Source organism: Oncorhynchus masou, chromosome 31, assembly GCF_036934945.1.
Source record: "Oncorhynchus masou masou isolate Uvic2021 chromosome 31, UVic_Omas_1.1, whole genome shotgun sequence".
Lineage (NCBI taxonomy): Eukaryota > Metazoa > Chordata > Actinopteri > Salmoniformes > Salmonidae > Oncorhynchus > Oncorhynchus masou.
The window spans coordinates 6,869,423-6,883,298 of record NC_088242.1 but is presented as its reverse complement, the minus strand read 5'-3'; the positions used below and the strand labels follow the sequence as shown (position 1 = coordinate 6,883,298).

General features: G+C 44.9%; 1 protein-coding gene across 1 annotated transcript in view; it reads right to left on the bottom strand.

The window, feature by feature from the left end:
- LOC135524884 (ribosome-binding protein 1-like) overlaps positions 1 to 13,197 on the bottom strand; it is a 40,721-nt gene extending 27,524 nt beyond the window's left edge. The window contains 5 exon segments of the mRNA XM_064952737.1: positions 4,173 to 4,400; positions 4,403 to 4,802; positions 5,545 to 5,643; positions 5,861 to 5,989; positions 12,950 to 13,197. Coding sequence (XP_064808809.1) covers positions 4,173 to 4,400; positions 4,403 to 4,802; positions 5,545 to 5,643; positions 5,861 to 5,962 — 829 coding nt within the window. The 5' untranslated portion in view covers positions 5,963 to 5,989; positions 12,950 to 13,197.
- Between the last annotated feature and the right edge of the window lie 679 nt (positions 13,198 to 13,876).

Genomic DNA, 13,876 nt, shown 5'->3' with positions numbered 1-13,876 from the left:
AGTACGTCAAACAACGAAGACAGACCTGACATAAAACACATCATTCCCCATTTCCTTCCTGGGAAAAGCGCTCACCAAGGTGTCCGTGGCAAGGTGAGGGGTGAAAGGTCATGTGGAATAATCCTACTGTCTTCGTTAAGAGTTTGGGTTCTCACACTGCCGGCAGACTAGAGCTGGGTAAGTAACAGGTGAGGGACCTTCCTGCAGACTAAGTAACAAGTGAGGGACCTTCCTGCAGACTAAGTAACAGGTGAGGGACCTTCCTGCAGACTAAGTAACAGGTGAGGGACCTTCCTGCAGACTAAGTAACAAGTGAGGGACCTTCCTGCAGACTAAGTAACAGGTGAGGGACCTTCCTGCAGACTAAGTAACAGGTGAGGGAACATCCTGCAGACTAAGTAACAGGTGAGGGACCTTCCTGCAGACTAAGTAACAGGTGAGGGACCTTCCTGCAGACTAAGTAACAGGTGAGGGACCTTCCTGCAGACTAAGTAACAGGTGAGGGACCTTCCTGCAGACTAAGTAACAGGTGAGGGACCTTCCTGCAGACTAAGTAACAGGTGAGGGACCTTCCTGCAGACTAAGTAACAAGTGAGGGACCTTCCTGCAGACTAAGTAACAGGTGAGGGACCTTCCTGCAGACTAAGTAACAGGTGAGGGAACATCCTGCAGACTAAGTAACAGGTGAGGGACCTTCCTGCAGACTAAGTAACAGGTGAGGGACCATCCTGCAGACTAAGTAACAGGTGAGGGACCTTCCTGCAGACTAAGTAACAGGTGAGGGACCTTCCTGCAGACTAAGTAACAGGTGAGGGAACATCCTGCAGGCTAAGTAACAGGTGAGGGAACATCCTGCAGGCTAAGTAACAGGTGAGGGACCTTCCTGCAGACTAAGTAACAGGTGAGGGACCTTCCTGCAGACTAAGTAACAGGTGAGGGACCTTCCTGCAGACTAAGTAACAGGTGAGGGACCTTACTGCAGACTAAGTAACAAGTGAGGGCCCTTCCTGCAGACTAAGTAACAAGTGAGGGACCTTCCTGCAGACTAAGTAACAGGTGAGGGACCTTCCTGCAGACTAAGTAACAGGTGAGGGACCTTCCTGCAGACTAAGTAACAAGTGAGGGACCATCCTGCAGGCTAAGTAACAGGTGAGGGACCTTCCTGCAGACTAAGTAACAGGTGAGGGACCATCCTGCAGACTAAGTAACAAGTGAGGGACCATCCTGCAGGCTAAGTAACAGGTGAGGGACCTTCCTGCAGACTAAGTAACAGGTGAGGGACCATCCTGCAGACTAAGTAACAGGTGAGGGACCTTCCTGCAGACTAAGTAACAGGTGAGGGACCTTCCTGCAGACTAAGTAACAGGTGAGGGACCTTCCTGCAGACTAAGTAACAGGTGAGGGACCTTCCTGCAGGCTAAGTAACAGGTGAGGGACCTTCCTGCAGACTAAGTAACAGGTGAGGGAACCTCCTGCACTTCCTGCAGGCTAGATCTGCATTAGGCAGTAGGCACAATTACTGTATAATCTTGTAATGACAATTATGGATGAAGATCGTCATTAAAATAAATTAACTGTCATAACTGTTTATAAAAAAGAGAAGAGCTGACAGAAGACGGGTCGGCCGTGAATTCAAGCAGTTGACCTGTTTCCGGGGTAACGTGGACTCTTTACAACGTGATGAAACAGACTTTGTTGCTCCTTGCTGACACATGCAAGGTGTTGCAGCAAACGAGTCTTGGGTTGCCTAGGCAACGCCTCCCTCCCGGGAACAGCACCGTATCCACTCAAGGAGTATAAGTGTGACCTCTGCCATTTGTCTCATCAATAACCGTCATCCCTAATTCCATTACCTTCACAGCACTAGCGTGCAGCCCTAGGTATTTTATTCAGTTTGACTGATATTTTACAGAACTAAGTTGTCTCTGTGGAATGTTAAAGATAAAAGGCCATAAATGAAAGGCAAAACATGTGTAATAGTAAATGTCTAATATGCTTATTATGTCTGTCTAATCGAAAGCATGGCGCCAAACAACATGGCTGTCGTTTCACATTCTCCCAACCAATTGTGCAATTTTTTTTTAGCGTTGTGTAACTTATTGTGCACATAATGTTTCTGCTACCGTCTCTTATGACCAAAAAGAACATCTGGACATCAGAAAAGCTATTTGCTCACCGCAGACTGGAAGAAACCTTCCTTTAACGAGTCCGACGAGAAGGATATCCTGCTTTCACTGGGACAGGCCCAGATCCACGCCTTTTGAGTGAAGAAAAGACGGCGGAAAATGGCATGCGGAGCGAGAAGCCGGTGGCGAGCGAGTAACCTCCCAATGCCTTCCATTCTCCTTGCTAAATGTGCAATCATTGGAAAATAAAATTGATAACCTATTAAGATGATCCCACCAACTGGATTTCAAAAACTAACATCTTATGTTTCACCAAGACGTTGCTGAACAAAGAAACAGACAATAGAGCTGGGGGAACTTTTCATGCACCGGCAGAACAGAACATCTACCTCTGGTAAGACGAGGGGTGGGAGTGTGTGTCTCTTTTTGTCAATAACAGCTGGTGCGCGATGTCCAATATTAAAGAAGTCTCAGGGTATTGCTTGCTTGAGGTAGAGTACCTCATGATAAGCAGTCGACCACACTATCTACCAAGAGAGTTCTCATCTGTATTATTCTTAGCCGTCTATTTACCACCACAGAACAAAGCTGGCACTAAGACTGCTCTCAACCAACTCTCTAAGGCCATAAGCAAAGAAGAAAATGCTCACCCAGAAGCAGCGCTCCTAGTGGCCGGGGACTTAAATGCAGGCAAACTTAAATCAGTTTCACCAGCATGTCACATGTGCAACCAGGGGGGGAGGGAATCCTAGACCACATTTACTCCACACACAGAGATGCATACAAAGCTCCCCCACCCTCCATTTGGCAAATCTAACCATAATTCTATACTATATATAAGCTTGAAATGGGTGTGGTCTTAATTGACTGAACAACCAAAAAAAAACACTAAGTTTATATATAAAATGTCTCTAAATATTCTGAAATAACATTTTCACACACACACACACACACACACACACATCTACAAAATAAAACTGTTCTTTCAGAATATTTAGAGACATGATCTGGCTAACGCATTGCTCCTGCTTTGTTCTATACCATCTGCTTTTACAACGGCTAACTGAATTGTAACGTCTCACAAAGTAGCCCGCCTTGAATGAGAGTCATTAGTGTCACCGTCCTGATGGAAAGACAATCCGCCACAGCTGACGATAACATAAAACACTGATGACACCCTGGTGTGGGGGTCAGTCTAGCAGGAAAAGCCCCATAGGAGGAGTATGACAGTAGTGCTTGTGTTATGGCTGAAGTAGTTCCTGCCTAGACGACCATGTTCATCCGTTCAAACAAAGAGATTTTTGTAACATCCTGGCTAGCAGTTACCTCAATCCCGGTGTCTATCTGACTGACTGTCTGTATGTCTGTCTGTCACACAACATGACCCAAAGGAAGAATTGCATCTTGAAATGTACAACTTACAGACAGAGCCTGAACAGACCATACCATTTTTTATTTTTTTTTTGTTTTGTATTTAACCATTATTTTACTAGGTAAGTTGACTGAGAACACATTCATTTACAGCAACCACCTGGGGAATAGTTACAGGGGAGAGGAGGGGGATGAATGAGCCAATTGGAAGTTGGGGATGATTAGGTGGTCATGATGGTATGAGGGCCAGGTTGGGAACATAGCCAGGACACCGGGGTTAACACCCCTACTCTTACGATAAGTGGGATCGTTTAGTGACCACCGAGTCAGGACACCCATTTAACATCCAATCCGAAAGACATTTGCAACTTTCTCATTTCCAGACTAAACTATCAAAAAAAAAAGTTTTATTTACTATACATGAAGGCTTTAAACAATTAGACTGTTCAAACCACCCAGTTTATAATCCAGGATAAACATTAACAATTTAGAGTAAATAAATAATATTTCCTTTCCAATCCATTCCAAAAATGTAATAAATATTTATCTTAATCCAATAGCCTACTAGTTAGAAATGGAACTTACACATGCTGTATTATCAACAGTTGTGCTGCTCTAGTTATCGGACATAATAACTAGGATGTAAAATGATTGAAAATAGGCAAACTTCCTTACCAGACTCAGTCTTCTTCTTGGAGGACGCCTTCTTCTTGGAAAGGTCATGTGCCTTGGTCTCCTGAGCCTTGGCTGCAGTCCTCTGGGAGCCCACCGGGGGCACTGCCATCACAGGGACCTCCTTGGTGACAGTCTCCAGGACTGGGGCAGGCTTGGAGGGGGCCATCGGGGCTGCTGCGGCAGGGGCAGGCTTGGAGGGGGCAGTGGGGGCTGGGGAGGCAGGGGCGGGCTTGGAGGGGGCCGGGAGGCAGGGGCAGGCTTGGAGGAGGCCGAGGAGGCAGGGGCAGGCTTGGAGGGGGCCATGGGGGCTGGGGCAGCCAGGGCTGGCTCAACCTTAGCCATCATCTTCTTCTCTTTCTTCTTCTTTGGAGCAGGGAAGGCCTCTACAGCAGGGGGAGCTGGAGCAGGGGTTGGTTCAGGAGCAGGGGTAAAGGTAGGTTCAGGGGCAGGTTTGGGAGCAGGGGTTGGTTCAGGAGCAGGGGTAAAGGTAGGCTTAGGGGCAGGTTTGGGGGCAGAAACTGGTTCTGGGGCTAGTTCAGGCTCGGCCACTGTGATATCCTCTAGGTCTAGTTCTGGAAGCTTCCCATTGGGCTTGTGCTCCTTCTTACCCCGGTTCTTCTTCTCAGATGCCTTGATAATAAGAATAGATTTCATTTAGAACATGTTTTATATAAATCACAATGTGCTACAGTATGTGTACTCAAACACAGATGTTCATACCGTCATACGGTTTCTGTAGCATACTGGGGTATAGGGTATTACCGAAAGTGCACACAAGAGGCGCTACTTCTTAAAAAAAACAAAATTAAAAAGTAGATCTTTACACACCAGGGGGTTGAATGTCTCTGCTGTAACCAAGAAGATTGATCTTGACATCTAGCCACCTTAGCTAGCAAAGTTAGCAAAACAAATACACAGCTGGAGTCCTGAGCTGGAGATCATTAATTTGACACATCATTAACTTTTAGTTTTATAAGCAGTGGTGTAGCATGAACCCCAGCAGCCACAAGGAGGTGCTATTGACAGAATTGAGTGGTTGGACTTCAGATCAGTGATCAACAGTAATGAGTCATTTACATTGGAGCTGCCAAACTTGCTTCCACATTTATTTATTTTGACCTATATTGGAAATATGTACCGGAAGTAACAGCAGTAAATAAAAATAGACGCGAAACTCAATATTTGGGGAGTAAAAAAACAACATTTTTTGACATTAACACTTGCAGAGCCATCTAGTGGGAGTTTGAATGGGCGCTTCCTGGGTGTTCGAGCAGGCATGTCATCCTCGTCGACGATGTCTCTAACACACAGATACTGGGGCAACACACACAGACCTAGAGTAACATTTAGGTAGAGGTTGATTTGATCTTACCTTCTCCTTCTTCTTGTCCTTCTTGGTCAGCTGTCCCGCCGGCGCCGTCTTACCCTGCTCTCTGCGCTGCTTGGCCAAGGCCTCCTCATAGGAGGTCTCCTTCACGGAGAAGGAGACAACATAACAGTTCACATTTAGACATTATCACCTCAACAACGTGGCTCAGTTGGTAGAGAATGGTGCTTGCAATGTCGTGGGTTCCATTCCCGCTGGGACCACCCATAAAATAAATTATGCATGCATGAATAAGTCACTTTGGATAAAGCGTAGGCTAAAATGGCATACATTATTACATTAACAACAACAGTTAGGCTACCTTCATGGAGAAGGTGGAGACCAGAACGATACCAAGGGCTGAGATGACCATGAAGCCTCCAAATACCATGATGCCTAGCGTCTGAGGGTCATATAGATCCATGATGACCACTATGACAGGTTAGCTGTCCTGTTGGATGGATGGAGAAGAAAAACATAATTGTATTTAACCTTTATTTAACCTTGTGGTTAGTGTGTCCACCCTGAGATTGGAAGGTTGGGGGGTTCGATCTCTGGTCGAGTTATACCAAAGACTCTAAAAAGAAATGTTTGCAAATCTATTACAAATATAAAACAGAAATACCTTATGTAAATAAGTATTCAGACCCTTTGCTACGAGACTCGAAATTGAGCTCAGGCGCAGCAGAATGCTGTGAGGATGTTTTTCAGTGGCAGGGACTGGGAGACTAGTCAGGATTGAGGGTAAGATGAACGGAGCAAAGTACAAAGAGAACCTTGATGAAGTCATGAGCACTCTGGAGCAGGTTCTCAGACTGGGGTGAAGGTTCACCTTCCAACAGGACAACGACCCTAAGCACACAGCCAAGACAACGCAGGAGTGGCTTCGGGACGAGTCTCTGAATGTCCTTGAGTGGCCCAGACAAACCCGATCGAACATCTCTGGAGAGACCTGAAAATAGCTGTGCAGTGACGTTCCCCATCAAACCTGACAAAGCTTGAGAAGATCTGCAGAGAAGAATGTTATAAACTCCCCAAATACAGGTGTGCCAAGCTTGTAGAGTAATACCCAAGACTCAGGGCTGTAATCACTGCCAAAGGTGCTTAAACAAAGTACTGAGTAAAGGGTCTGAATACCAACAAATCAGCCAGGCTAGACAATCTGGTACAGGTACAACCCCAAATACGTAAACACGAGCACCATCATAGATATCATCCTAACCAACTTGCCCTCCAAATACACCTCTGCTGTCTTCAACCAAGATCTCAGCGATCACTGCCTCATTGCCTGCATCCGTAACGGGTCTGCGGTCAAACGACCACCCCTCATCACTGTCAAACGCTCCCTGAAACACTTCAGCGAGCAGGCCTTTCTAAACAACCTGGCCCGGGTATCCTGGAAGGATATTGACCTCATCCCGTCAGTAGAGGATGCCTGGTTATTCTTTAAAAAGTGCCTTCCTCACCATCTTAAATAGGCATGCCCCGTAAAAAAAAATAGAACCAGGAACAGATATAGCCCTTGGTTCACTCCAGACCTGACTGCCCTTGAACAGCAAAAAAAACATCCTACGGCGTTCTACATTCGCATCAAATAACCCCTGTGATATGCAACTTTTCAGGGAAGTTGGGAACCAACACACACAAGCAGTTAGGAAAGATAAGGCTAACATTTTCAAACAGAAATTTGCATCCTGTAGCACAAACTCTAAAAAGGTTATTGGACACTACAGTCCATGGAGAATAAGAGCACCTCCTTCCAGCTGCCCACTGCACTGAGGCTAAGAAACAGTCACCACCGATAAATCCACAATATTTGAGAATTACAATAAGCATTTTTCTAAGGCTGGCCATGCTTTCCACCTGGCTACCCCTACACCGGTCAACTGTCCTGCACCCAAGCCTCCCCCATTTCTCCTGCACCCAAAACCAAATAGCTGATGTTCTGAAAGTGCTGCAAAATCTGGACCCTTACAAAATCATCCGGGCTAGACAATCTGGACCCTTTCTTTCTAAAATTATCAGCCGCAATTGTTGCAACCCCTATTACTAGCCTGTTCAACCTCCTTTTTGGATCATCTGACATTCCCATAGATTGGAAAGTTTCCGCGGTCATCCCCCTCGTCAAAAGGGGGAGACACTCTAGACCCAAACTGTTACAGACCAATATCCATCCTACCCTGCCTTTCTAAGGTCTTTGAAAGCCAAGTTACCAGATTACCAACCATTTCGAATCCCACCGTACCTTCTCCGCTATGCAATCTGGTTTCCGAGCTGGTCATGGGTGCACCTCAGCCACGCGCTCAAGGTTCTAAATGACATCATAAACCGCCATTGATAAGAGACATTCACTGTGCAGCTGTATTCATCCACATGGCCAAGGCTTTCCACTCTGTCAATCACCATTCTTATTGGCAGACTCAACAGCCTTGGTTTCTCAAACGACTGCCTTGCCTGGTTCACCAGCTACTTCTCTGATAGAGTGCAGTGTGTCAAATCGGACGGCCTGTTGTCGCCTGTTGTCCGGACCTGTGAGAGTCTCTATGGGGTGCCACAGGGTTCAATTCTCAGGCCGACTTTTCTCTGTAAACATCAATGATGTCGCTCTTGCTGCTGGTGATTCTCTGATCCACCTCTACGCAGACGACACAATTCTGTATACCTCTGGGCCTTCTTTTGGACACTGTTAACTAACCTCCAGACGAGCTTCAATGCCATACAACTCTCAGTCCGTGGCCTCCAACTGCTAGTATACGCAAGTAAAACTAAATGCATGCTTTTCAACCGATCGCTGCCCGCACCTACCCGCCCGTCCAGCACCACTGCTCCGGGCGGTTCTGACTTAGAATATGTGGACAACTACAAATACCTAGGTGTCTGGTTAGATTGTAAACTCTCCTTCCAGACTCACATCAAACATCTCCAATCCAAAATTAAATCTAGAAATCAGCTTCCTATTTTGCAACAAAGCCTCCTTCACTCATGCTACCAAACCAAATATACCCTCGTAACAACGGATTATCCTACTGATCCTCGACTTCAGTGATGGCATTTCCAAAATAACCAACCCTTTACTCAGCAAATTGGAAGCAGTCTATCACAGTGCCAACCATTCTGTCACCTTACTACCCACCACTGCGACCTGTACGCTCTCGTTGGCTGGCCCTGGCTTCATATTCGTCGCCAAAACCACTGGCACCAGGTCATCTATAAGTCTCTGCTTGGTAAAGCCCCGCCTGATCTCAGCTCACTGGTCACCTGGCTTCATATTCGTCGCCAAAACCACTGGCACCAGGTCATCTATAAGTCTCTGCTTGGTAAAGCCCCGCCTGATCTCAGCTCACTGGTCACCATAGCAGCACCCGTAGCACGCGCTCCAGCAGGTATATTTCACTGGTCAACCCCAAAGCCAATTCTTCCTTTGCCCTCATTTCCTTCCAATTCTCTGCTGTCTATGACTGGAGCTGTCAGAGCAGCTCACAGATCACTGCACATAGCCCATCTGTAAATAGCGCATCCAACTACCTCATCCCCCATACCATTACTTTTCCCCCCCTCCTCTGCACCCCAGTATCTCTACTTGCACATTCATCTTCTGCACATCTATCACTCCAGTGTTTAATGGCTAAATTGTAATTATTTCACCACTATGGCCTATTTATTGCCTAACCTCCCTTATCTTACCTCATTTTCACTCACTGTATATAGACATTACTATGTTTGTTTATTCCATGTGTTGTGAACTCTGTGTTGTTGTTTGTGTCGCACTGCTTTGCTTTATCTTGGTCAGGTCGCAGTTGTAAATGAGAACTTGTTCTCAACTGGCCTACCTGGTTAAATAATGGTGAAAAATGTAATTTCTTAAATGTGATCAATTCTTTATTTTTTTTAATACATTTGCTGAAATTTCTAAAAACCTGTTTTTGCTTTGTCATTATGGGGTAGATTGATTAAATTCGTTTTTTACCCATCATCAATTTTAGAATAAGGCTGTAACGCAACAATATGTGGAAAAAGGTCAATGGGTCTGAATACTTTCCAAATTTAATAAGAGACTGGTAGCAGCAGTTGTAGCATGAATGTACGTGTGTGTGGATGTCTGTGTGGGTGAATGTATGTGTGTGTGGGTGGGTGAGTGCTAAGGTGCAGAGAATCAGAGCAGGTGGTCAGTCCAGTTCAAGTGTTCAGCAGTCTTGATGGCTTGTGTCAAGCCACAGTCTGGTCTGCCCGTCAGGAAGTACATCCAGTGTCAGAGTGTGTTGTCCAAACCTAGGGCTCTGAGCTTGGTGTCTAGTGTAGAGGGAACAATAGTGTTGAATGCTGAACTGTAGTCAATGAACAGCATTCTCACATAGGTGTTCCTTGTGTGAATAGCGATTGAAGTGGCATATTCAGTGGGTCTGTTAGAGCAGTAGGCAACATCCAGTGTGCCTAGGATACTGGCCTTGATGTGGGCCATGACCAACCTTTTGAGGCAGTCCATGATGACGGAGATGAGCGCGATGGGGTGATTGTCAATCCCCACCTTAAAGCAGGTAGGGGCTACAGCTTAAGACAGGGACAGGTTGAAGATGTTCAATAAGACACCCGCCAGTTGGTCAGCAAACACTGAGGACACGGCCAGGGATGCCATCTTGGCTGGCAGCTTTGTGAGTATTCACTAAAAAGTATTCCTAATGTCAACCTCGAAGAGCGAAAGCACCTGGTCGTCCGGAACAGCGAGAGTCCTCCTGGATGGCTCAGTATTGTCTGCCCCGAAAGCGAACATAGCATGTGTTCAGCTCATCTGGGAGGGAGGCGTCGGTGGGCACTGCACAGCTAGATTGCCTTTGTAGTCTGTCGTCTTTGCTACAAGTCTGAGTTGTCAAACATCAATTCAAGTTGAGTTTGGTCTTTTTGCATCCCTAATGGATTTGCGGAGTTCATACCTGCTTGCCTTGTGTGCGTCACACGCCACCAAGTCATCAGGGTTCATATTTGTATCGATATCTCCATTGCTGCTCGTAGGCGGGGAGTATGACCAGAGGGATGTGATCTGATTGGCTGAAGTGGGGGAAGGCTTTGTATGTGTCACAGATGTTTGTGATTCCGGGTGAGAATCCTCTCATCATGAATCAGTCTTCATTGTCACGGGTGACTTTAACAAAGCCCATCTAAAACAAATTTTCCCAAAATATCACCAATGTGTATCCTGCCCCACAAGAGAATCCAGCATGCTTGACCATGTATACACAAATGTCCGGGACACATACAAAGTCATCCCCCACTTCGGCCAATCAGATCACATCTCTCTGGTCATACTCCCTGCCTACAAGTAGCAACTCCAGCGTGCTGTATCCTACCCCACCTCTCTTGCAGGATACAGATAGGTGATATTTTGGGAACATTTGTTTTAGATGGGCTTGGTTAAAGTCAACCGTGACCAAAAAAAAAAGTCTGATACCGGGTGAGAGGATTCTTGCTGGCTAAATTGGTGTTTGCTTATGGCGGTATGTACACAGCTGTGATAACACGCGTGAATTCCCTCTGCATATAGTGGGGTGGGATTCCCTCTGCATATAGGGGGGGTGGGTATTTTAGCATTAAAAAAAATGCCAGGTCGGGTGAACAGGATCTTGCAATGTTTTCATCTTCGGTACACAAGGAATTGTTAAATGTTGTAAACATTAACAACTCTTACCAGAAACCGACATTGGATCCACTTGGAATATGGAGAAGCCATCTGATTGAATAGCAGAGATTAAATGTATTGTCCCAGTATCTGGGATTCCCTACATACGGAGGGCTACATGTCAATGACAAGTTATTACAGACAGCAAAATGATGAATAAACTAAACCCAGCTTGGCAAATTAAATGGATGAAGTATGCTTGAACGTTCTTTATCAACCAAGCTTAACATAGCGTTACTGCTCAATGTTTTTATAGGCTTAAGTTTTGGCTTGGTGGAATTAACCAGTTGACAAACTACACAAGGAGAAGAGTGAGTCAAGTTAAGAGCCTCTCCATTTGGATAGGAAGCAAGGTTACAGACAAAGCAAACAGTGTGGGCCTCTAACTTGCACGTCATCCTTCAAAAACAGGCGTAAAGGAAAGGCAACAAAGGTTTTGGTGCCTCCTACATCTGAAGAAAAGTATTTCATGCAGACAGTGCTTGACTTTGAGCAGGCGCTCACCAGAGCGGATTACCAGCGCCATAAAAATGTTCTACTGCTTGAGCTTCTGTTCCTTTTATAAAATATACGGTATGTTCAAAACTATTGTGGAGCTCCTGCACCTAAATATAAACAGTACCGGAACCCCAAATTAGTACCGGAACCTATTTCAGTCCACGTCAAGCACTGCATGCAGAGAAAAACGCCTTGATCACACCGATAGAGATTATTACGCAAAATATTACGCAGCATCATCTGGATGTGTGTGCAACAAAAGTTAAACATTCACCTTCTGCTGCCATTTTTGTCATGCCGTATACGAATACGGTTTAGCGCATAAATTCGACAAATCCAACGTACGCACGACACAGAACGCACTGCAACACAATGCTGCGAGGACCACACAGCATTTCATTGGAAAGCAATGTACTTCTGGTGTACCAAAATGCAAAGACTGTCGGTGTGAACAAAGCGTCAGTCGTTACGGAAAACAAATGCATAACTCCACATAACTTTCCATCCTTCCTCCTCTCTCTGCCATTGGGATACTCCATCGGAAACGCTTCCATTCCCTACAGTCCACTGAATATCGCCTATGCAAATAACCATATTCCCTAACAAGTGCTTGGCATAATGTCAACACCCCAACGCTCCGCCCAGGTCTGTCTGGACATTCCAAAGGGTTTCTCTCCCTCCCTGGACCGAGCGCCGACTGAGGGGGGGCTGGTTACCCCCCACCCTCTGACTCCCAGCTCTAAAAAAAAAAAAAAAACATGACGCGGCATAATATCGTGAGAAATACTTCTCAAATATTATGTATTCAACAAAGTATTTTAAAATTGGCTTCATGAAACGCTGTGACCTAATTTCTCAATGTTTTGACAAAGCATGTGAAATGGAAAAGAAGAAGTGTCATCATTGTGGAAATCGCAAATAAAGTTTGCTATAAAAAAGAAAAGAAACTAAGTTAACGTTAACGAGCAAACTAACGTTAATTCTCAACTCCTGAGATGTGATGTAACGTTAACTAGGTTGTTACAACACGCTAGCTGGCTTGCTAGTTAGTCTCATAACTAGTTAAATTAGTTTAGCTACTACAGTATTGTTACAAAAATGCTAAACTGTCTGCTGCGGTCTAACAACAAATCACAAGCCAGTTAACTAACTAGGTTTAAAAAAAAGTTAACTTTACAGTCATCATTAGTCAGCTAAATTACCAAGTAATTCTGGCTTTCCAGAGGTCTTCAGAATTCCTACCTTCTTTTTTTATATATATCTGCTGATGTAACTACACCACTTTTGGAGGCGGTTGAAGAAGTTCGGGTTTTTGTTGTGGAATTTCCTTCAATCTGGCGATAAATATGCTGCTATTTCCGCAAATTTTCTTTCTCAGTCTGGGATTCCTATTTATTTCAATTTGAGTCGTGGCACTTTGAGCTGGCGAGACGCCGGACAACGGGCCAGTTTTATGCGCTGGGCTCATGTCCCACATAGGTATTCCACAAGATTCCTAATTGGCTAGAATGTACTCAATCATGTAACCAAAAACGTCACCGGTATTTTATTGTGGAATGTGCTTCTGGGAGTTGTAGTTTATATACCAGTTAAATTGCCATGGTTTATGCAGTCAAAACTCGTTCTTAAAACTACAACAGATGTGGCGGGTGGACCCACTGGTGAGAACGTAGGAATCGTCGTCACTGATTATATTCACCGCCCCTTTGTGGACGCAACTTAAATCGAAAAATGTCAAGGTAGCTCAGCACGTCTGTTTCAAGATCTCCGGAGGTGTAGAATTGCTCTGCGAAAAAAATAATATGATGGAGAAATCCAAGTCAGTTATTGAATTATATGGAGAATATGAATATAAAACAGTCCTGTGCCTCTTTGTGTAGCCTATGTCTGATCAGAGAAAGTCATTTTGAAGTGGTGAATAAAATTTAAAAAACGTTATTTTCCCAAGAGGGACCCGGGTGCGTTGCCAAAGATAACCCCCATCCCTGATTGCAGCAGTGGTGTAAATTATTTAAGTAAAAATACTTGAAAGTACTACTTAAGTAGTTATTTTGGGTATCTGTACTTCAATATTTATATTTTAGACAACTTTTACTTTTACTCAAATGTTATTGGTCACATACACATGGTTAGCAGATGTTAATGTGAGTGTAGCAAAATGCTTGTGCT